We start from the raw sequence: 26,218 nt of genomic DNA, 5'->3' as shown, positions 1-26,218 counted from the left end.
CTTCATTCTTCTTTTCAGAAGAAATCATTGTCATATCGAGAAATCAAAACTTTGGTATAAACTTTGTCTGCAAGTTTAGTTTCAGAAAGGAACAGATTTCTTGGGTTGTGGAATGAAAAACCATGAAGAAAGCGGAGAAATTGAAATTGATGAACCAGTTTTGCCTAGAAAAAGGAAGATCCAAAGCGCTACCTGAACGTCATAATATCAAATGCTAGAGGAAATGTACAGACAAATATTTTTTGAAATAATTGATGTGGTTGTGGATTCGCTAAATTGTAAATTTTAAAGCTTTTGGAACTTATTTCAAAACTTGAAGCATTTTCTATGGGTGAAAGTGGTACTGATCGAATTCTGCAGTCCTATGGAACAGACTTCGATAAAGACAAGTTAACATTGCATACGGATATGTTTCAAGATGTGTGGAATACGAAAAAACAAGTGGCCAATTTGTTAGACATTACAAGTATTTGAAGCAGGGGGCGAATCCAGGGCGGACTTCTGGGGGTCGGTGGGTTTACTGCTATTTAGAGCTACTTTTAAGAGCTCCTAACTCTGAAATGGGTTTTATTTATATATAAAATAAGAAAGTTTCCTTTTCTGGGGGGAATCGCCTCTATACCCCCTCCTGAATCCGCACATGGTTTGTAGTAGAGAAAACTGTGCTCCCATGCGAGAAATGCTCACAGAATTTGTGAAGTTTGTGGGGATGAATTTATCCATACCTGTTCCTTCTAGTACTTCTGACAGTCATTTTCAACGATGGAAAATGTTTTTGCAGTCAACAATGACCCCAAAAAGATTGAATGATCTGACAATTTTTCATGATAATAGGGAAACGACTAAAAATATTGACATTAACAAAATTGCAAAAAAAAAAAAAAAAAAAAATCATAAGTGCAAATGAGGTAAAAATGTGTTTTAATTTGAAAGTTAACATGAAATGATTATTACTATTATTTGGAACATAAAGTTAGTTGTTTTTTAGTTTATGTTCATAACAAAATCCTTCCTTGTACAGTTCCTTCAGGAAGACCATTAAAATTATTTGCTTTTATGATGATTATTTTTTTTATTTTAATTTGTATGACTGTGGTATTTTCTTTTAGTAACATGTTGATTGTCTCTTGAAATCACTGCGCGGAAGCAAGTTGTTTAAAATATACACAGCTCGCCTTAATGTTACGACTATATATGTTAAGAATATTCATTACAGTAATGAATGTTCATCCATTACATACTTATCCTTATGAATCCGTTTTTCTTGCGTTTAAATCAGCCGTGATACCGACTGAGCTAGGGCAGCCCCAACTTATCCTTATAGCACCATAAAATATATTTTTTACTTTATCAGTGTTAATAAAAGATTTTAACTAAAAGGAAATTAATCAAAAAATATCGAGACTCCTCTGAAAACATGAAAACATATTACAGGGCTCGTCATTGATATGCACCCACTTAAGTTTTGTAAAGTCGGCACCGTTGAAAGAGAGTTGATTTTCATAATTAGTTTTTTTTTTTTTTTTTTTTTGTATACTAACACTTCCATATACGAAAGCGGAAGTAAAACGTGTATTCAACCAGGCGAATATAGTCAAAAACAGACTCAGGATCAGATTGAAAACAAAAACACTTTCTCCAATTTTAAGAGTGGAATTTGCGTTGCGCAAAAGTATTATTTTCTAAAATGGAATTTCAGCCAGTTCCGCAAAGTAATAGAAACCTCGCCTCAAACTGAAGAATATTATGATGACATTGATTTCTGTTAGGGGGTTTTGCTTTAATTTTATGTTATTATAGGAATCGAATTTATTTAACTTTGTTTCAGCGCCGAAGCATGCCTCACCCCCCCCCCCCTAAGTATTCTTGGTCATTTTTAGGTATTGATCTTAGCCACTTTTTCTCTTTGACTTGGCAACACTATTTATCGCTTCGTTAGTGCCGCTTTGCTTAGTAGAAGAAAAAGAAGAATGGGGCAAGCGAAGAAATAGTGATTTAGCTTTTAATTAGTGATGCTAAAGTGCCGAACTATGTAATATGCTTTATGAACTTGTTATACGGTTAATAAATTTTATAACTGCACAACGCTGTTTCTGCCTTGGATATTAAATTCAAGAAGTGGTAGTAGAGTTGGCATTGTACCGGTATAAATAATATAATTGGTTAGGTTTGCACTATGTCAGTGTTTTCTGTAATGAGTTTTAAATAATATCCGATAATTAATGTTTGACATAAACCTCTGTTAACCCCCATCAGCTTCCCAACATGACAATAGTGACTTAAGAATAGGTTAATTTTAGAAATGTACTTACATATATCGGTATCGGGCACTTGGGAGTATCGGTAAATCGACACCGATATTTACCAAACTATTTTCAATTTGTTTAATAGTAAATGTCACATATTTCATCAGATTCTTTTAGACTTAAAGTTGATCTAGGCTATATTATCAATTGTACAATCCATTTCTTTATGCATGTGTTACGCCCCTTTATTTGCACTGTGCCAAAATATTGGTGAGGAAAAGCCAAAGGTCCTCAGTCAGGATCATAGGCGCCGCAAGAAAATTTTGTATAGGGGGAAATCAATTCCATGGGTGCTATATTACGTTTGAAATTTAATATACGTGGTTTGCTATGGGAAGGTTCTAGATTACTGGTCCTCCATGTAGGTTAGTAGCTGGGGTTAAGTTTAGAGTTACCCCTCCGTTTTTTATAAAAATCAGGAAAATCTACAGGAGAAATGAGGTAAGAAATGATAATTTGAAGTTTTTATTTGATGTTTAGGAATGTAAATTCGGCAGGAGAGTTTTGTTTATTACGAGAAAAGATATATGGAAGTTAGTACTATTTGCCGGATGCGGAAGCATTCGCGGAAGGTTTCAGCAGCATGGTAGTTATAAAATATGGCGAACACGTGTAACAGATGCTCAAAAATAACGAAGAAAACCTTTTAAATTTTTGTGAAGCCCACGGAGTACTGAAGTTAAGTGAAATGTAACAATTTTTAATACTTAAGCACTGTTTTTTGTATGTTGCAAAGTCCAAAGGCAACTCTGGACTGGAGGGGCAACTCTAAACTTAAGCCAGTAGCTGTGTTGGTTTCTTTCTGTACTTCAGTTTATACATTTAATTTACACAGTATTGCCGAGCGAGCGTTAGCGAATGAACCGCAGGGCACGTTGTTTTCTGTCTTTGTTACTGCTCAATGGGAAGGGGAACCAGTAATCTAGAACCCTGCCCTTTGCTATATTACGTATACATTTTAGTGAGCCAGTGGGTCCCACCGATGGCACCGTGCGCTCTGGCTTTGGACGCCCGTGGTCAGGATAGCAGACCCGTAATTTCAATCCCCCAAACAGAGGTTTCGATTCAGAAGAAAATGCTATGGAAGAAACCCACAAGACGCTGAATTTGTCATTATTTTCTCCTACTTACTGGTTGAAAACAGTTCTAAAGTTAATAGATAGTTTTATCGTTTTCGACTTCGTTTAAATAACCCTCTTATTTTTTATGGTATACACAGCAACATTTGCACGCATAATTTTGCAAACAATGAAAGGATTGAGTATAGCCCGCTCGCCCAGTGATTTTTAACGAATCATAGTGATTCTAACAATTCATATTAGTTCGTAATGACTCTGACTCGCATATTATAAAGAAAATATCATTTTTCATTTGTTTTGATTCGTTTTTAATTCGAAACAAGCCAATTGCTGTAATGATTTATGATTACAATAATAAATTTCTAGTTAGGAAATGCGACAGTCATTTATTTTTTCGTGTTATTTTATTTATTGTTTATCATATTTTAAATAAATCAAATGGATATTGTAGAGTTAAAGAAGCCTTTTGATTTAAAACAAATCAAAATTTTTAATTTTTTCATATTACCAAAACAAATTCTACAAGATGAATGCACAACATATAGATTTTGTGCATCGACTGGATTACTTAAAGGCATTGAAAAGATATGTAAAAGCTGTCAAAACGAATTAAGTTTAAAAGCTCACAACGAGAAGAGTGGAAGATTTACGTGTCATTTGTTATCATCGTTCGTGTTCATATTATAAGAAAATGGTATCTATTAGAAGAAATTCTTTTTTCGGAGTACATCTAAGTCTTGAAATAAGGCAGGTGTTATTACTTGCATATTGTTATGTAGCAAAAATCATAGAAATGATAATATTATTCAAGAATGTTCGTTTGTAGATAAATTCGTTATCTTTTCACTTCACTTTTTCGTTTTATGGTTATTAACATTTCTAAATACTCAAAAATGTTACTATCCCATAAGCAATACTAATGGAAGCACATAATAAATATTTGAATGAAAAAGAAACTGTTCTGTTGACTTGTTCATGGCTCTATAAATAACTGCAAAGTAAAACATAACAAAAGCAGTTCTCCCCACTATATCTTAACAAAACATACACATTGTGCGACTGTCCTTCCATCTCTGGTCTTGATCCTTTTTCGTAGTTTCCTAGAGGTAGACACAGTCTTTTTTTCTTCTCTGTGAGTGCTCTTCAATTCTTTAAGTTCTTGTAAACTACAATATATATATATATACACTAATATTTAATATATGTTATGCCTTCCCAATGTTTTAAGATATGAGGATTTCTTATTATAAGATTTCATTTAAGAATCTCCTCAATCACATTATGATGCTGATTGTCTTCACGGGGAATTCAACCTGACATCCATGCTTGCCAATTATTCGGCTATGCGGAGGCACAAGGATACTATACCAATCCTTTGCATACATTAAGTTCTGGAAAGTTTGTGCGCTTTCTTCGTGTAGAGTTGCTGTCAAGTGTCGCTCCACCGTAGGTAACATAGAGTGTTACCAAGTAAGTTTATTATTGTCGGATTTATTTGTGATCGGTTGCAGGGCAGTCGATCAAGTTGACAGGTTTCTATGTTGCATGTTAGGGACATTTCTACCACTTACCTGCGAAAATTAAACAATTGATTCTAACACTAAACGAAAAGAAAATATGTTAACTTTACAACTTTGAATATTTAACAATATAAAGTGAAAGCATGCTTCGATCCGTGTTAGGTCGAAGAGCAGATATATTGCCGAAGGGAGGGTTGGTTGGTGGCCATTTTCGGTTAAAGGAAAGGAGATTGAGCCTTCGAGCTTCTGAAACTGTATGTGAGGAAATCGTCCCTAGTATACAATATGTGATTATTTGCCATTTTAAATAGAAAGCAATTTAATTATATTATGTAAAAACAAGAATTAGTACTTTACGATATTATAATGTAATTTTTAAGAACGCTTCAAACTAAAGTTCTGAACTTGAATCAGAATATCGTCAGATCTTTTTGTAAACTTTGTACTAAGTTGCTTGCAAAGAACGTAAATGGTCTCAGGTATGAGAAGTATATCCCACACTTCTGTTATTGATAGTGTAGTAGTTTAATACTATAAGTAGCAATCACTTACTGTACTAATGTGATATTCCACAGATGTCTACAATTTTGTTAGCATTTGTGAATACATGTTGTTGTCTTTGATATATGATTGTCAAAAAACTTAGCTATATTTTATTAGGTTCGTGTCTTCCTTATGCCGCCTTACACATCTTCTAAATTAATTAATCTGTTACAGCATACCTCTTTCTGTCTTAAATATCATTATACATTATAAGTTGCGTAGAACGAATTAAATTTAAAGTATTGTACACTCCGCATCAAAAAAATTGCGACACCTAACGCCGTGAAGATAGGCCACCCAATATACATCTTCTCATCCCATAATCGTATCTGGTAGAGAGACTCCTTCCCTCTCCTACTTTCTTCTCTCCCATACTAAAATTACCTAACAACATGAACGCAATTCTAATTTCAAAGTACATATGTATTAGTATCGATAAAATGAAATAACAAAACCAAGACAAAAAAGATTCATAAATTAATTTAGGGAGAAACTGAAACACACACAATGAAAAATTGAAACTAATGAATGTCTATTACACAGAGGTTCAGAAATGAGGCAGAGAGAAAGAGAGACAAGGCGAGACAGGAACAAAAGAAAAGGGAGAACAGATAAAAATGTGGAATCTTAAACTTAGCAAGAAAAGAACCTAACATAAAGTTCCGTTATCAGAAATCCAATAATAATATAGAAATATCGTTGGTTTTATATATTTTTTCAGTACTATTCGAATATATAGAGGATGCTTGAAACATTCATTAAGTCACTTTCAAAAAGGATAGCATACTCAATTTCCAGTAGATTTGTAGATCTCACGGGACACATCTAAGATAATGTCAACAGCTTAACACACATGCTTTGCTTCTGCGTGCTTCGGTTGTAAATTCGGTAGTGTTCATTGGACGTACTGATGCAAACTACATTCTAATAAACCCAGTAGGTAGTGTAGGTCATATCTTCCATTCCAGACTACTAATGCAAAGTGAAAAGAAAAGAAAAAGGAAGGAAGAAAGAAAGATAAAATTGAATGATTGCTATTTTGCTGGTAAATTTTTACCAGAAATATCCTATATTAAAAGTCCAAACCGTATCATAATGCAAAGTTACAAATGTTCAAATGGAAAATTGGATGTTCCTTATAGATGTAGCAGACCTTGCATGTTTCAAATTTCAACGTGAATAAATCACATTGAATTATAAGATTGAAACAAATTTGTGTCGAACTAGTATAAATAAAATTGTGTTTTCAAATAACCAAAAAGGTTACCATTTTCTAGTCTTTTCCGAAGATTTATCTGTACCGAACATCCAGCATCACTTTCATCTCTTGCGAATATAACGTTGTAATTTGCACAGAGAGAATGAAGACGCTAGAGCTAAAACGGATCATAAAGTCAGTCGGATGATGTTGGTTAGCTTCTGGACCACCACTGGATCGAAGATTCAAACCCATAGTGACCCGGTAATTCGACTGAGACTCGGTAACCCAGATAATAAAAAAGATATTTTGCTTATACTCTTGCGTTTAAACAGTATTTCTATCATAGATGACCAGGACTGGAGATGTTATGTCCAGAGCACGAGAAACTTGACACTGAAGTTGCCAGTTAATTAGATTTTCCAGACCAGGTCTATCGTTCTGTTACTCTGTTTTAACTTTGGAACACGCACACGCACTTCATGTATGTGAGAGAGAGGGGGAGAAGTGAAAGATGTAATGATAGGGAAACGACAAGAAACACACACACACACACAGAGAGACGAATATAAATATGAAACATACTTATCATTACAGTGTATGATAAAGAACGTACACTGCTTATTCGAATTCTCGCCAGTGATGCTTTGTAAGTTCTCCAACAAAAGATAAATCTCTGTTTTCAGCCATTATTTTATGCGGAAAAAGTTATACTACCTGGTAGGAAATCGAACCTAGATTTTCTGCTTTGAAGTCTGGTACTTTACCACTACACCACCGATTGCTTTACCCAGACTTTCTTAAACAAATGCTGTAATATTTCTTTTTGAGAGCGATAACACGAAAAGTGTTTACTGCAGATCAATGAAGTGTTTCGAATGTCGTGGTAAATCCCTTGTCCTTTCCCAACCAACATTCGTAAATCGTCTCTATCATGACAAAGGTATTTGTTTCCACATTCTTAAGCATTGCACGTATAATATGAGAAATCGATTCTTCACTATCACTTTATAAAAAATGCAAGTTTGGTATGAACAGGATTTGAACCCATGCTGGACACCTTTATTAACTGTAACTCCATTACGTTACCGCTACACTACCATGCCACCTGAAGCTAAAAGCCAAATATTACTTACTTTAGCCTTGATTATTAAAACGATCAAGCTTCTTCCTGTAAGGTTATTTGCACCTAAGTGCACAACGAAAGTCATTTATTCGATGACCTAGAGAGAAATTAGTGCCCACTAATAAAGGAAACAACATTAAATCCAGAAAAAAATACAGAAATAAAAAGTTATTGTGCAGTAATTTCGCCGTGCAAATTCAAAAGTACGCCAATAATAATAATAATAATAACCTATATTGTAAAATTGAAAGAAACTGTGACTTATAGTCTCTTGAACCACCCAATCGATCTCGATCAAATATTCAACATAGATAATGTTCGTACCTGGGAGTATTTTTATCTATTCGTTTTGATGGTGTTACTTAGGGCAGGGGGAGGGTGGACAAATATAAAAAATAAAGAAAACTTAATAAGTCTTGAATGAAACGACCGACGTGGATGAAATTTTCAATATAGATTACGTTTGTGCAGTGGAATACTTTTAATCATTTCATTTTGATGGTGGAATGTAGGGAAGGCGAGGACGGGGAGATATACAAAAATCAATTTAAATTAAAATAAAAGTGACTATGTTAATGAGTTAATAAGTCTTGAACCACCGAACAGATTTGCATCAAATTTTCAATATGGATGAAGTTCGAGCCTGGAGTGGTTTCCATCATATCACTTTGATGGTAAAACTTAGGGGAGTAGAGGGTAGGGGAAAGATATATAAAAATAAATAAATCTTAATAAGTCTTGAACCACGCGACGTATCTCGATCATTTTTTTAACATAGATTAGATTCGGGCCAAGTATGGTTTTCATTATTTCACTTTGACGCTAGAAATTTGAGAAGGGAAATGCGAAACGATATATATATATATATATATATATATATATATAATTTAATAACTCGAACCACCGTACCAATCTCGATAAAATTTTCAACCTAGATGAAGTGCGAACCCGAGATGGATTTCCTCAGATCATTTTGATGGTGTAACTAATTGAAAGGGGGAGGATAGCAACATTTAAAAGATAACGAAAAATGGCCGATATTAGTATCCAATCTATAATTTTTCGAGTCGCTGAGCTGAACCGTGACACTCTGATGCCGTTGAAATCCAAATTCAGACCGCAACATGGAGGAAGGGAAGACATATAAAAATGATCAAAATAACCAATATCATTGTGAAATTCATAGTCTTTCGTGTGGCTGAGATGAACAATGGCACTGAAGATGCCCTGCTCCGCAGCATTGGAAGGTGAGGGGATATATGAAACTCATTGAAAATGACCGACATCAAAGATCGCTTTAGTAATAGTAAAAAGTGACTGAATAACTGAGTATATGATTATTTTTTCTCAATTTAACCCAGCAAAGCGGCCAATTGATAATAATAATAATTTACAATAATAATAATAATCTCATGAATTATGAGGAATAGTTTGCTATTTTGTGTGATACTTTATTCCTTCTTCTTAATATGGTTTAATATATATTTTTAAATATAGTATTTTCAAACATTTATTATTATTATTATTGGCATACTTTTGAACTTGCACGGCGACATTAATTCATAATATGTTTTTATTTCTGTAATTTTTCCTGGATTGTATGTTGTTTCCTTTATTAGTGGGCACTAATTTCTCTCTAGGTCGTCGAATAAATGAATTTCGTTGTGCACTTAGGTGCAAATAACCTTACAGGAAGAAGCTTGATCGTTTTAATAATCAAGGCTAAAGTAAGTAATATTTGCCTTTTAGCTTCAGGTGGCATGGTAGTGTAGCGGTAACGTAATGGAGTTACGATTAATAAAGGTGTCCAGCATGGGTTCAAATCCTGTTCATACCAAACTTGCATTTTTTATAAAGTGATAGTGAAGAATCGATTTCTCATATTATACCTGCAATGCTTAAGAATGTGAAAACAAACACCTTTGTCATGATAGAGACGATTTACGAATGTTGGTTGGGAAAGGACAAGGGATTTACCACGACATTCGAAACACTTCATTGATCTGCAGTAAACACTTTTCGTGTTATCGTTCTCAGAAAGAAATATTACAGCATTTGTTTAACAAAGTTTGGGTAAAGCAATCGGTGGTGTCGTGGTAAAGTACCAGACTTCAAAGCAGAAAATCTAGGTTCGATTCCCCACCAGGTAGTAAAACTTTTTCGCATAAAATAATGGCTGAAAACAGTGATTTATCTTCTGTTGGAGAACTTACAAAGCATCACTGGCGAGAATTCGAATAAACAGTGTGTGCGTTCTTCATCATACACTGTAATGATAAATATGTTTCATATTTATATTCGTCTCTCTGTGTGTGTGTGTGTGTTTCTTGTCGTTTCCCTATCATTACATCTTTCACTTCTCCCCCTCTCTCTCACATACATGAAGTGCGTGTGCGTGTTCCAAAGTTAAAACAGAGTAACAGAACGATAGACCTGGTCTGGAAAATCTAATTAACTGGCAACTTCAGTGTCAAGTTTCTCGTGCTCTGGACATAACATCTCCAGTCCTGGTCATCTCTGAAAGAAATACTATTTAAACGCAAAGAGTGTAAGCAAAATATCTTTTTTATCATCTGGGTTATCGAGTCTCAGTCGAATTACCGGGTCACTATGGGTTTGAATCCTCGATCCAGTGGTGGTCCAGAAGCTAACCAACATCATCCGACTGACTTTATGATCCGTTTTAGCTCTAGCGTCTTCATTCTCTCTGTGCAAATTACAACGTTATATTCGCAAGAGATGAAAGTGATGCTGGATGTTCGGTACAGATAAATCTTCGGAAAAGACTAGAAAATGGTAACCTTTTTGGTTGGTTATTTGAAAACACAATTTTATTTATACTAGTTCGACACAAATTTGTTTCAATCTTATAATTCAATGTGATTTATTCACGTTGAAATTTGAAACATGCAAGGTCTGCTACATCTATAAGGAACATCCAATTTTCCATTTGAACATTTGTAACTTTGCATTATGATACGGTTTGGACTTTTAATATAGGATATTTCTGGTAAAAATTTACCAGCAAAATAGCAATCATTCAATTTTATCTTTCTTTCTTCCTTCCTTTTTCTTTTCTTTTTTCTTTCTTTTCACTTTGCATTAGTAGTCTGGAATGGAAGATATGACCTACACTACCTACTGGGTTTATTAGAATGTAGTTTGCATCAGTACGTCCAATGAACACTACCGAATTTACAACCGAAGCACGCAGAAGCAAAGCATGTGTGTTAAGCTGTTGACATTATCTTAGATGTGTCCCGTGAGATCTACAAATATACTGGAAATTGAACATGCTATTCTTTATGAAAGTGACTTAATGAATGTTTCAAGCATCCTCTATATTTTCGAACAGTCCTGAAAAAGAAATACAGAAGCAAACCTTATTTCTATGTAACTGTTGGATTTCTGATAACGGAACTTTATAATGTTAGGTTCTTTTCTTGCTAAGTTTAAAATTCCACATTTTTACCTGTTCTCCCTTTCACTTTTCTTCTTCTTTCGCCTTCTCTCTCTCTCTCTCTCTCTGGCTCGTTTCTGAACCTCTGTGAAATAGACATTCATTGGTTTCAATTTTTCATTCTGTGTGTTTCAGTTTCTCCCTAAATCAACTTACGGATCTTGTTTCGTCTCGGTTTTGTTATCTCATTTTATCGATACTAATACATGTGTAGTTTGAAATTAGAATTGCGTTCATGTTGTTAGGTAATTTTAGTATGGGAGAGAAGAAAGTAGGAGAGGGAAGGAGTCTCTCTACCAGACACGATTATGGGATAAGAAGATGTATATTGGGTGGCCTATCTTCACGGCGTTAGGTGTCGCAATTTTTTTGATGCGGAGTGTACCACAAAAAGAAGAGTAACTAGGTATATATTCTTCAAAGAGCCTGTAAAAAATAATAATGTGATGTATTCAGAGCAAACTTTTGTTATTGTAAATAATTTCAATTCTTCCATTCTAGCATGTGAACATGCAACTTGCATTGATTGTATCAACAACGTGAACGAACATGGGATTTGCTTTCTTACCTACTTCCAGCTTTTATTCCACAGAACGGTTAAAAAATATGTACGTATGTAATTAATATCAAACTAGTGATGAGACACGTACAGGAATGATCCTGATTTTATTTTATGTGCAAAAGTGAAGTTAAGCTTATGATGGAAAGTCTGCAGATCAAATCGGAGATTTCATCATTTAGAACTGATTCCGATGAGCTCGGTGAAGGCCAAGAATATGAGAATTCAAGTTTTGAATATCCCATCAATATTGCAGAAGCAGTTGAAGTTAAGGAAGAATTGGGAGATGGTGAACCTCTCTTATCATCTCTGGATGATACATTAGATTCCAGCACACCGCTTAAGGAGGAAACCCTTAATTCCAACATAGAAAGGTATTTTTTTCTGGTTATTGAATTATTTTAAATGTAATCATAAGAACTTCATATGCTATTCAGTTTTCAGTATCCTCAGAATGATCTGAATTTTAGAAACGTTTCAGGGAAGAAATCTTAAACGTAAAAGAAAGAAGGTAGATACATGGGGATGCTCGAGTTTGTTCGAGCATTAAATTCTATGCATGTTTATATGTTTATGCTGATGGAAACTCGTTTAGGGATACTCAGTAGAAATTCATGGATCTGGCCCAAAGTTGCTACGGAGAAGGCGATAGTGATCCCAACATATCCCAAACGTTCGAAAATACAAAGTGTTCGAAAATATAGAATATTCATCCGTATTGTATGTGTAAACTCCTCTAGAGGCCACACAAGTAACTTCTGTTGGTAGCCATTCAGACAGATGTGGAGTGTTATGTGAGATATCATATCGTTTTGGCGTAGTGATTGTCTTTTTCGAAGCGTGGCTGGCGGTTAAACGTCGTCCTACAGATGCTCGATCCGAAGGTATAGCTGGCCAAGTTACAAGGGTATATGCTGAGTGGAGAACTTGTCAGGTATGAGAATAGAGGTTACCATGGTCAGGATACAGGACCCCGTAAAGTTTCCAGGTAATTTCGAGGACAGGACTGTCAACGTTACAAATATATGGTCCATTAGTAATTCTGTTTAGAATGAAAGTCAGAGGCAATCGCGATGCTTGGCTTATTTTCACCCATACCAGCATGCCAGGTGTGGGTCCTGTATGGCGAGTGCGAATACATGTTGGATTTTCCCTTTACCTTCACAGCAGCGAACACGCGCACGATCATTATTATGTCCGAGACAGGAACAACAATAATCCACTTCTGCCTCTTTCGAAGCCACTGGAAACGTTCTCAGCTCGTGTGGTGGGAAGGTGGAGACGCAGACCTGTCTGCAATGATAATCGTTTAGTTGTTCGCTGACATGGAGGCTACGTTGGCTCTGATTGCACTGGCGGTCTCCTTTCTATCAGTTAGGGCAGCTCAAATGATTCTTCTGTCCCAGCTCCCCTTGGTGCGTCGCGGGACTAATGTAAACTACCCAGTCTTTCGCATCTTCACCATATGTGTGCATTCGATGTCACTTAATTGTACAGTAAGCGTCGTACTGGCATTGTAGACACAGACAGTGATCGACATGTATCTATACTTGTGTTGTCGGACGACCTTTTAATTACTAGCAGCATGTTATGACGTGCATATTCAATATTTGAGAAGATATAGTATTCTTACCTTTAACATCCTTGTGTTAAATTTACGTAGCGGAATATTACACACTAAGAAAGAGACTACAGAAGCCTTTAAACCGTTTGTGTTCTATTAACGCAAGAATGTTACAGTAAGATGTCTTGTCACTTTTTAAATACTAACAGCATGCCGTATGGACACAGTAGTCAGCCTGCCTTTTACAATTACATTTTGTGGTGTAAATTTCATTCGAATTAGAGATGTGTTCTAATTATTCTTAAGTGCAATTTCTCCAGTGTAATTCATTCTGTATAAAACATTATTAGGTAGCGAGCCAACTTTCTTCGGGGTGGAAATTCCGGAAATCGTGTAAATGAATAATATAGCGTCGTTCCGTTTTATAGAAGAGAAGAGGTTTGTACCAGATATATACAGTTTCGTGAATTTCTCCTCCTCTTCAGAACATTTAATATTGTTAAATATCCCTGGTTTTTCGGGATGGAATCTCTAAACTTTGTCCAAGGAAATTAGATTCTATTCAAACCAAAAAAGGAATTAAAAAATAAACTGTCTTGTATAAATTGACGTTATACCTAACTGTTCAAAACAAATTTGTACTAATGTCTCCACTTTCTTTCTCCATCCCAGTGGAATTCCTATATTTCGTGTTTTAACGTCTAAGGGATAAATAAATCCATTCCTTCGAGATAGAACTGAGAAATTCGCGAAAGTTATTCTAATTTCGTATTCTCTGTATCAAGAAGTCACCATGTATTTAGTTTCGTGCGTGTACATCCAGCATTTTAATAGAAGATTCCTATTACCCCATGTTTATTACAAATGCAAGTGAATGATGTTTCGTGTTATCTGTCTCATGTATAAGATTTCGCTTCTTTACCTCAAATAGTTCGAGAGAACATGAGATAACAGTAAAATTTTCCATGTAATAATCTAGTCAGTGCGATGAGTCCTTCCTGCTGTCTAGTGGCGCGCCTTTGGTCCCGGGTTCGATTCTGAGTGGAAAGACATTAAAATTTAAACTCATTAGGTAGTTCGGGTTCCTCTTGACATTGTAAGACTACGTCTCATTTAGCTTTGATGCTGAAAACAGACACTAAACTTTGACAAACAAACAACAATCTAAGCGTGATATTAGGTAGCGGAATAGTATTCTGAAATTTCAGAGAACACTTAAATCAATCCGGTAGTTAAATATATGCCTACAAGGTATCAGATCGTATTATGTCAGACCAGTACTAGTTAGTATTTGCCATACTGAAAATTATGTAAAAGATTGCAACAGGAAAAGCGCACACATATTTTCTTTCTTGTTTTGTAGGTTGCAAATTGGCAGGTATTGTACTAGTGTTCGGCGTAGTTGATTCGTCTGCCTTCTTTGTAAAGTAATTGTATGTTGCGTGTTTTCGTGTGCCTTCAAAGGCGGATCAACGAGATTCAGTCTGATTTAGTGGGCTAATAGGAAAACTTCAACTGAAATTTTAAATAATAATAGTCTATAGTGCTGATTGCATAGATCGTCAGACTTTGAATTTATTGTTCAGTTTCAATGCATTAATAAGTTTGTGTGGGTATAATAATTGTTCAGAAATTGTGATAACACTATACGAAATTTCAACTATTCATTGTAGTTACTGTAATAACTTATGCGTTAGATTGTTAACTAAGATATCAATGATGTTTTCATTGTTCAAATTTTGCTTTTAGTATACGTAAATTTGATTTAAACTATTCGCTGACCAAAACAATACGTCAGGTAGTGTCTGATGGAGCCAAAGTGGATGGGTGGTGAAACTGTTACACGAGTTTATAAATCAAATTTACGTAAAATATTGAACCCGGGTCTCCGGCTTACTGTGTCAGTACGTTAACCACTACCTTACTTACTCCATTTCCTAAACTGCCTTACATTATTATCATTGAATAGACAGACTGGGTAGCATAGAGGCTAACTCGTAGACACCATAGTCCACAGACCCGAGTTCGAATCTCAGTCCAGTTGTACATGTGTTACATTCTTTGTATACCATTGAAATTGCCTCTATAGAAGAACTAATATGTTATAAAATTGGTTATTTCCTTCCTTTATCATATATAAGACATGATCAGTTATAAAGATTTATTTATATTAGTTATTCTAGTTGGATATTTAACTTAAACATTAGTTTTACAAAATTGCAATTATTTGAGTACTTTATTCGTCTCCCTTAGCGTAACGGGCATAAACGTGGTACGTTAAACTAAAAGATTTCATTTCATTTGAGTACTTCAGGAAACCATGACTACTCCATAACTAAATGAGTTTTAAAATATATATTAAAGCACATTTGGACGGACTCAGGGTAAAAGGTAACAAGTCATTTTTATTCATTTTTCAGGAGAGTCATCTTATTCCCTTTTACCCAGTGTGGATTCCATTGTAGCTTAATTATTCCCTTTTGCACGTCCCTTGTACTTGTTTTTGATCACGTTTTTTTCATAGGGCTTTTCATACAAAAAAGCGTCATTTAAAATACTACAACTCTGTGTTAAACACCGAAAATTGTAAAAAAGTGACTTGTTACCTTTTACCCTGAGTCCGTCCATTTATGCAACCTCTCTGACAATGTAATATTTTTGTAAGTCGCAGTTTCTACTGCACTATGCATAAATAATAAAACTATGACAGCAGTAAAGGTTTAAGGAACGTGATTCCGACTCTGTGAGGCTGAAATTTTCAGGTAAATTCATGTTTCTTCGAATGAACTTAAACAATCCATTAAGAAAATTTTGCTAACATTATAATATTATAGAAACTGTCCATGAGGTTTATTATCAATGTAGTGTTGCCAATTGGGTACAAACTTTTTAAATTTCAAGTAGCACTATGTCAAATTATTACATGCACAAGTTGATTCGGAAGCTATACAAAATTACACGTCTAATACATAGCAATAATTAAGAGTTAACTTTGATCGATACATTGTTCGACCCTTTGATCCGGAGGTTTCCATGAATACATTAGAATAAAATCATGGTTTCTGATTAAATAGTTTCGAACCTAAAGTATAGAAATATGCCAGAACATAAAATTACCATCTTTCACTAATTTTGTAAAGAATATTCCGAATGGAATAATTCACAACACTGTTTAGGAAGAGCAGCCAGGCGAACTAACAGCAGTTCCGTTTACGAGTCATTAACGTGGTTAAATGTGTGTGTATTGAACTTTCATGTGGTAATTTAGTGTTTTTTCGTGTTTAGGGAAAACAGTTTGATACGTTATATGCATCTGCAAGATATCGTAAAGTGCTATCCTAAAACTAATAATGTCAAATTAAAGTAACAGGTTTGCTGCCTTGGAAAAGTAAAGCTTTAATAAATGTGTGTTACCCAAAAAAGTACAAAACTTTTTTTTTTTTTTTTTTTTTTTTTATAACGTTAAGAACAACACACTAGTTAATAAAGTGAACTGTACCCAGAAATATTAAATATTATATCCATAGGTGTCAAATAGTGAAGCAATTCAACAGCGTAAAGTATGGATTCATGCGAAGCATGTTTAACACATGTCTGAAAAACAAATTCAAGTTAGTTGTAAAGCAAGGCTACGACTATTAAAAAGAAAGAAAGAACTTTCAGAGTTTCAGTTTCAGCTTTAGTACAGTGAAATATTTATTCTCAAATGTCTTCTTTTCATTGTCCTCTTCTGTTCAGAAGAAGACTCTTTTACGTTTTCCTTTGTCATATGAATGGGTTAAAGTGTTCCGTAATTCAAATAACAATCAGTGCTTTGATTAACTTATCAGATATGCTGCAAACAATCTTTATGTTCTAAAATTAAGCCCCTATTTAGTTAATTTTCTTTCCGAATATTACAATTGGTTCCCTCAGATATACAAGAAGAATGACTGGATAACGTTGAACAAAGAGATATGTCTAACAGGTAGCGTCTGATGCAGCCCAGTGGTTAGTTGGCCAAACTGTCACTAGAACTTAGTTTTATAATAATATTTTGGTTTACTTTGCTCAGTGATTAGTTTATGTTTTTCCTATGCACTTAAATAGACATTCATTCACGGTTGCAAATGCGCGCTAACAAAAACTCGCCAGACTAAACTAATAGGTTGAAGCTTCGTAGATATAAATTGCTGTATACCAAAAAGCAGTTATGATTTATAGCTAGGGATAGTGTCTTAATATTTCTACATATGTTTCATAGAACACGTTCCATTCTTGTTTCAGAACATTTTTTTTTTCTTTCTTCAAACGAAGGTCAGATAAAGGACGCTGCCGAAAAATCTCGTAGTAACTTTTTTTGAAGGTTCTCAAAGTCAACGGAACACTTGAGTTTGAAATGAAATGAACTGATTTGGAGAAATTGAATGTAACAGCAGCGAAAAAATAAGATTATTGTTTGGTTATTGACTTCAATTTTCTGTGCTCATATTTATAGGAAATGAAATCTTTCATTTTAACGTCCCATGTTTATGCTCTTTTGGCTAAGGAAGACGATGATTAAGGCAAGTGAATGGTGGTGGAAGAATTGGTAGAATGAATATATGAGAGGAAATAATACCCCGAGAAAACCCACGGACACGGTGTTTATAATTATGTTATCCCATTTATTCTCTACGTTACGTGTATTCCGGTGCAAGGTTGGATATTTCGTTCTAATGGGGAATAATTGATTGTAAGAATGTATGGTCGTGTAAACTCCTAAAATTGAAAAAAGATCTTATAGTAATTTCTTGAAACTCCCTGGCCGCAGGATCCTATTTTTAATATTTGGGTGATTATCTATAATTGTTTAGTACTTTTTCATTATGTCATTTGTTCAGCAGCGGGACTTTATTTTCAATGACGAAGGAGTGATTTTGGAAAATACGCTTTATGGGTGCTTTAGATGAGAAAGTTTTCCTTTCTAATTAGTTAATATGCATCCTATCATTTGTATAATTTTTCTTGATGATCGTTTGCATGGAGTTTAAAGATACTGTTGATAGCCTTGCAACTGTTTGATCATTCTTTGTCAACTAAGCGTAGTATGAATACACGAATTAAATTTGTATGACAATAAATAATTATTGTTAGCAATTTATAGGCTCAGAAACTTTTTTCATTTTAGGGATGTTGTCGACCAGAACCGTGCAGCCATAAATGAAGTTCCTGCTGAAGAATTATTTATTTCGAGGCGTCCCACGCCAAACTATTTTATATGCGACCACTGCAAAAGAAGGTTTATAAAGAAGCTCACACTCCAAAAACACCTGAAGGTGCATGAGCCCATACCAATGTGCAAAATATGTAATAAATCATACTCGCGAATAGGCGCTTTGAAAGACCATATTGACATTGTGCATAAACAAAAAAAGAAATACGTTTGTGAATTTTGCAATAAAGAATTTTGTAGTCGTGATGGTCTTAGATGTCACGAAAGACTTCACACCCACGGAAAAGAATACGAATGTGAGATTTGTGACAAAACCTTCAGAGATTATTCAAGTCTTACTGCTCACGTCAGAACTCATACTGGAGAGAGGCCGTTCATGTGTCATATATGTAGTAAATCATTTTCGTACCAACATGGCCTTAATAAACATTTGAGAACTCACAGTGGAGAGAGACCTTACAAATGTGATTTCTGCGATAAAGCGTATGCTACTTTGCAGTATTTAAAAGTTCATATGCGAGCTCATACGGGAGAGAAACCATACGTATGCAGCTATTGTGGTAAAGGCTTTGCAAGACTCGCTCATTTACAGCGTCATGTACGCGGCCATACACAAGAAAGACCCTTCGTGTGTTACTTCTGTAATAAAGCTTTCATTCAAAGTGAAAGCTTGAAATCTCATTTAAGAGCTCATACTGGAATTACTCCTCATAAGTGTCACTATTGTAACAGGATGTTCTCAAGGGCGAAGGTTTTAGAATTGCACATGAAGAGACATACTGCGCAACAAAATAATATTTCACAATGAAACCGACTTATGTCTGTTTGTTCACTTGTATGAAGATGATTCTTTAATGAAAATTTTACGAACATCTTAGCTAAAGGCGTATACATAAATGCATGCATATTTTTATAATTGATAGGGATGATAATAGGGACAGTGAAGGAACTGCAGCGCCCTGCTATCAGGATACGAAGAAATCGACCATGGAGTTAAGATAAAATACATTGTAATAAGCGGAAATCTAACAGAAGCTTGATTTTGATTTGATTTGATTTTGGTTTAGTGTCCCTTCCAGCATTGAGGCTATATGAGACGTGGACCTACAATTTAACGTGGGATCCAAACCACATGAGCTCTTGCCAGGAATCGAACCCGGGTCTCCCACACCATAAACGCGTACGCTAATCGCTTACCTACGAAGGAGTTCTTACTTACTGAAGCAATAGCTATACATATAATCAGCCAGTAACAATCCACTTCTAAACGAAAGTTCCTATTTTATTCCACATTCCAAACAAAACGCCTGGTTTCATCTATCTACCTTGCATTTGGTTTTCTTTTATCTCTGAATATAATGTAGAATACTTACCGTTGACCCAGCGTAATGTGACCCGACCATCTCCACTTTTGCTTCTTCGTAGCTTTGATCACGTTTTCCATCTTCTATAAAAGCGTATCCACTTCTTTGTCCTCATGTGTCATCTAGTATTCATCTTTCGATTGGTCTTTGTGTACCTTCATCTTACAGTTCGTTGTGCATTCAATGTGAGATGAAGTCATCAACGTCCCCAAGTTTATATATATATATATATATATATATATCGGATGTCCATAAATTATCTTTACAACTTTTAGATTTTATTAACGTTTAAACTATATTAGATAATGAAAAAGGTGTTCAACATGTGACAGGATAACTCATATATAACTATATGCTTTATACTGTATATATAGCAGGCGAAGCAGATTTGATGATAAATATGAACGCCACAGGAGAAAGCTCACTGTGTAGCCTGGTTCATAGAGACGAAGTCTGATACCCAAGTGCAACGAAACTTCCGAACACAGTGTGGAAGGGAATCACTGTTCTGACCAACTATTCGGGCTTGGCTTATGTCATTTATGGAAATAAGTAGGTTCTCCATAAACAAGTGAACAAGGTGCGGCAAGATTTGCAAGGAGTCCGACAAAATCAGTTCGTACGGCGACCAGAGAGTTGGAAATGTTACGATTAACAAAGCACAGTTTTGCATAACAGGTTACGTCTTTGTGCCTATAAGGTGCTGCTGCTTGAGGCACTAAAGCCTACGGACAAATCTCGGCGCGAACGGTTTGCAGTAGATATGCTAGCCAAGATTGACGCAAAGTGACTTTTTGGAAGAAAAGATTTGTTTTTTCGATGAGTCAACGTTTCATGTATCCGGCAAACTGAACCGTCATAATGTTTGTATGTGGGGATCAGAGCGTTCTAATGTTACACGTGAAATGGGAAGACAGTCCTAAGGTCAATGTGTAGTGCGAACTCCTGTATAGTTGCATCATTAGTTTTTATTTATATATATTTTTTAAGCAACACTACAGTCAGCAGTGATATATACCTGGACATGTTACAAGAGTTTGCTGTGCAATAATTGGAACACCTGCAATCTGAGGTCATATTTAGCATGTCTATGAATGTCTCATCAATTTCTGAAGGAAAAGTGCATAGGACGGACAGGTGCATTGGACGAGATAGTCTGGTTCGCTGACCGCTACGATTACGTGACCTCTCATTACTACACTTCTTACGAAGTTCTATAAAGCTTCAGATGTACCGAACCAAGGTTACAGACCTACAGGACTTGAAGATACGCGTTCGCAATGTAGTTGAACATGTTACCGTGCAGTCCCTGGAACGTTCATGGCCGGAAATTTAATACCGAGTGGACATTGTCTGTGCCATCAGGGGTGCACACCTTGACGTGAATGAAGACACAAAACTTCGAGTTATCTTGTCACATGTTGAAAACCGTTTGTTGTTATCTAGTATAGTTTTAAAGTCACTACAGTTTTTAAAGATAATTATGGACACACGGTATATATATATATATATATATATATATATATATATATATATATATATATATATATATATATATATATATATATATATATATATATATACAGGGTGCGGCGGCACGTAAAACCAGCCCGTAAAGTGAACACATAAAGTGACACTCACCCGGCTTAACACAACGAGGCCTTTTTCTCAACTGGTTTCGACAAGTTTCACTGGCTGCGGCTGCACGTGACTGCTGCAGGTCACGTAAGTCGACTCGACCTCGACACGCCATCTCTTGGTAGGAAGGTAGATTATTTAAGTGTTGCCAAAAACACAATATACCAGAATATTACGACGGGCCGGTTTTACGTGCCGCACCCTGTATAATATAAAATTTTCAAAAAAATAAATAAAATAAACCCAATGTAATCATACTGAACTATCATTGCAATGCTGAAAGGATAATGGAGAGTAATAAAACTTCACACATAATATTACAACACATAATAGTATCGCATATAATTCTTAGCAGATTAAATATTTAGCAAAACGCCTTATATGAAGTGAGGTAGGGTTAAAACTAATAGAAATTGTTTTATAAACCCAAAGTGTAACACAATTGGTGTCTAGATTTACCGTGTACTAATTGTTCTAATGCAAACTTGTTTCCAACAGTGTTCAACATTTGTTTTTGGCATGAACTTCAACAGTTTCCTGTTTCTCGTAAAACACACACTGCTCCTTTAACGTTGTGTTCTTCGCAGATTAAAAGTTAGTAACAGTTATCTGATATGGGAAAAACGTGCAACTTGATCGCTTTGACTTCTTCCAAATATCTGCCAAAACGATAGTACTCCGTCAATAAAGAGCATTGTATTGCATTATTGTTCATATTGTTCGAAAGGAACTTGACATTGAGGGCGTATATTTGGCAGTTTCATCATTACGGGAGGTTGTCAAACAGTTCGTGAACTCTTGATACCATAGCCCTTCTCTATGTAGTCACCCTGCCTAGCAACACATTTTTCCAGCTCTTCTTCACAGTATGTGGGCATGGGGTCCAGCTCGCGCCAAGTAAACTTTGTGGTGGACATACACCGTGTACGTGGGTTTTGTTGCGGGGTTTTCCCGTTTCCAGCCACCTTCTTCATTCCACGCTTTCATTAATTATCATTATCATCACCGTCTCCTTTAGCCTAGCCAGCATAGCTGTGGTACGTAATTCATTTCACTTCCCGTAAACCCGTTTTGTAAAAGTCTGCCGTTTGGCTATGAAACCACACACAACCTCAGAAATGACGTCATCCCTACAGTCAAAATGGCATTCTGTCAGTGGACATTTCATTTCTAGGAAGAGAAAGAAGTCACTTGGTGCTAGATCCGGCGAGTATGGGGGTAAGGCGATATTTCAGCCTAATTTCACTGCTTTCATCATGGACGCATGGGCGGAATGAGCTGATGCATTTTCTACTTACAGCAACATACTTTTTGTGACCAATCCATGACGTTTCTTCTTTAGATCCTCTCGTAACTTAATCAGAGATGGAAATAATAGGTACTAATAATAATTTGACCCTGTCATAGGTAATATGTCATGATGACCTTTGTGAATGGGGGAAATGAATTTCTTTTGATATTAGGATTGATCGTAATGCTTTAATATAGGCATGGGCAGCGGGATTACTTGAAGTACTGTTACTCTCATCTCTTTTCGCGCTTACAACAAATGCACAGTCATCCACATAACGGAAGATGGTACGAACCTTACTATTATAAACATTTTTTTTTTTCATTTCCTGTTCTTGACCTTCATTGAATCTAGTCACTGCTTAACTGTCAGTGATATGCTCACCCACCGGAAAAATATTAATACTGTGAAACTCGCTATTAGCTCCATCTAATCGATTTATCCATGTAGGTAGATTGAAGTAAGTAGTCTGAAGATGTAGTTATGCAATATGACTGATTCAATTTCAAGTCGTCCAGGCAAAACAAAATTGGTCCCCATCATAGTCTCAGATTTCATTTTTTTTTTTTTTTTTCGTATGGGACCTACATGCAATATTATTAGATCCGTATTTTTTTCTTTTTGCTGAGGAGAAAATTCTTCGATATACAGCCTTCCAAAATGCTGCCCTTCTCTCGGATGCTCGAAAAACTGAAAAACATATCAAATTAAAAGTTTCATTATAGAGAAACGAGTGTACTTGGGAACATAATCGCAATAGTAGGAAGCATATAGTGTGTTTCGCTGGAAAAGAAAAAAAAAATCTGTTGGTCCAATAGGAATCGCGCAATTCACTCGCAATGTTGCCAACTTTGCTGAAAATTTTGTTAAATTCAAACCTTTTTATTTCTATCCTCACGAGCCATATCAACCATCTGCTTCTAGCATCGAAATCTACTCGATTGAAAATGTAAAGGACCTATTTTCTGATTATTACATCCTACGTTATACTATGATTAAAAGCTGAAAATTTCATTAAGACGCCGTGTTTGGCCGCTATTTTCTTAAAAGCCCACCATTTAAAAATCTGAATTTCTTACAAGTATTGGAGAAGTACCTAAGTATTTAATATCCGTTAACCGTTCATGCGGTTGCAGCCCTAACATTCGCAGTTAATTACTGAAATTTCGATTTTTGTACTTGAAATGTAAATATTTCCTATGGACATTTAGGTCCTATACACAAGGCGATTTGAAAGCAGTATAAAAATTTTGAGAGATGAATCCTGACATCAAACCAAGTAGAAAAGTTACTATAAACATGAGTCGAATTTCGCTTCGTTTTCGAGTTACAGGGTTTCCAACTCGGAACCCAAAATCGGCTCGCGACAGTGGAAAACAAAATATATATTTCGCGTTAAATCAGAAACTATGCGTTAAAGTTATGATGAAATTCAGAAAATTGATTTGTATCAATATGGTGATCTTGACGTGAGTAAGGGCGATGCAATTCGGTTGGCAGTGTTGCCAACTTGGTAGGACTTTTATTTCTAAATGACACTACGTGATTTTTATTTGATATTTGGTATTCATTATCGATTGTAAACATCACATGAAGCACAATTTGCTCCTCGCCATCACAGTTTTCGGAAACTTACATGTATTCATTAAAAGGTTTTATCTCGTGCATTATTGATAGTTTGAAACATTGAGTGTGAATTTCACTTGATGTTTACCATCATTAGTAAAACCAAAATGTTGAATGAAAACTACGTCTGTGTAAGTTGTCATAATAATAATAATAATAATAATAATGCTTTTGAAATCGCCTTGTGTATAGGACCTAAATGCCCATAGGAAATCTTTACATTCCAAGTACAAAAATCGAAATTTTAGTAATTAATTGCGAATGTTAAGGGCTGCAGCCGCATGAACGATTAACAGATATTAAATACTTCAGTACTTCTTCAATAGTTGTAAAAAATTCAGATTTTTAAAAGGTAGAGTTTTTTGAGAAAATGGCGGCCAAACATGGCGTCTTAATGGAATTTTCAGCTTTTAATCATAGTATAACGTAGGATGTAATAATCAGAAACATAAGTCCTTTACATTTTCAAGAGACCTTATCGAGTAGATTTCGATGCTGGAAGTAGATGGTTGATATGGCTCGTGAGGACAGAAATAAAAATGCTTGGTTAACAAAATTTTCAGCAAAGTTGGCAACATTGCGAGTGAATTGCGCGATTCCTATTGAACCTACAGAATTTTTCCCTTCCACCAAGACACACTACTTTATATTCTTCCTGCTATTGCGATTATCTTACTAAGTACACTCGTTTCTGTACAATGAGACTTTAAATTTGACATGTTTTTCAGTTTTTCAAGCAATCCGAGAGGAGGGCAGCATTTTGGAAGGCTGTATATCGAAAGAGATTTTTTTTTTCTTTTTCAGAAAAAAGAAAGAAATAGGGGTCTAATAATTTTGTATGTAGTTTCTCATTTTAAAAAATAAACCAAATCAGAAAGTCGTGTGGACCACCCTGGACGATTTGAAATGGAATCACTATATTACTCTCATATGTTACATTGCCATATGTGAAGAAAGTGTGCAAAATAGTTCATACATATTATAATTCCACTCAAAGGAGCATAGTGATTTTAAAAGTATAAATTATAAGGACCATAATAATATTTTTTTATTTAATTAAGGCTAGAAGATAATCCATTCATCTAAAACCGATTACACACCGTCCAGTGTAGTATTTTATACGCATGTAAATATTTTATATAAGAGAAATAAATTAATTTGTTCTGTAATCAATTTTTTTTTTCTTTTACAAATAAATCATTATAGTTAATGTTCTTTTTCCCAATACTAGTAACGATTAATGTCATCATCTAACGTTGTGCTTTTCTATAGTTAACAAAACAAATACCTTGTAACTACTGTTTATCATATTCGTTAAAACAGATGACTCTAACTTCATAGTTTTGAAAATTCCAAACTTAATTATGTTTTATACAGGAAAATACTGCACAGATGCATAGCGCAAAATATTAACAGTACATTTTTACATGTTGTAAATTTCTGCTGTGCAATAAACTTTTTAATATGCAAAACCTAGATACAATGAAATTTTTTAACATTATGAATACTCACTATCGTTTCAATCTACGTAAAATGTTAATATCGATTACCTTTTGTCATTAGCGTATGCTGAATTTCGTCTTTTGGGGGGAGGGGAATTGTTCTATAGTTAACAAAACAAATACCTTGTAACTACTGTTTATCATATTCGTTAAAACAGATGACTCTAACTTCATAGTTTTGAAAATTCCAAACTTAATTATGTTTTATACAGGAAAATACTGCACAGATGCATAGCGCAAAATATTAA

General features: G+C 35.1%; 1 protein-coding gene across 6 annotated transcripts; it reads left to right on the top strand.

Moving 5' to 3' along the window:
• Positions 1-1,923: 1,923 nt before the first annotated feature.
• LOC145691812 (uncharacterized) lies at positions 1,924-25,637 on the top strand. Of its 6 annotated transcripts, none has more exons than XM_081767153.1 (3): positions 1,924-2,032; positions 11,734-12,165; positions 18,505-25,637. In XM_081767153.1, the coding sequence occupies exons 2-3, from the start codon at positions 11,906-11,908 to the stop codon at positions 19,355-19,357; spliced, it is 1,113 nt and encodes a 370-aa protein (XP_081623279.1). In that variant the 5' UTR covers positions 1,924-2,032; positions 11,734-11,905; the 3' UTR covers positions 19,358-25,637. The 6 variants fall into 6 exon arrangements, with proteins under 6 accessions (XP_081623279.1, XP_081623271.1, XP_081623258.1 ...); XM_081767145.1 differs by having other exon boundaries at positions 1,934-2,121; XM_081767132.1 differs by having other exon boundaries at positions 1,934-2,144.
• The last annotated feature ends 581 nt before the right edge of the window (positions 25,638-26,218 follow it).

This window comes from Thermobia domestica, chromosome 1 (genome assembly GCF_964235325.1).
Source record: "Thermobia domestica chromosome 1, izTheDome1.hap1.1, whole genome shotgun sequence".
Taxonomy (NCBI): Eukaryota; Metazoa; Arthropoda; class Insecta; order Zygentoma; family Lepismatidae; genus Thermobia; species Thermobia domestica.
The sequence above is the reverse complement of the archived record's forward strand: the minus strand, read 5'-3'. Positions and strand labels throughout refer to the sequence as shown.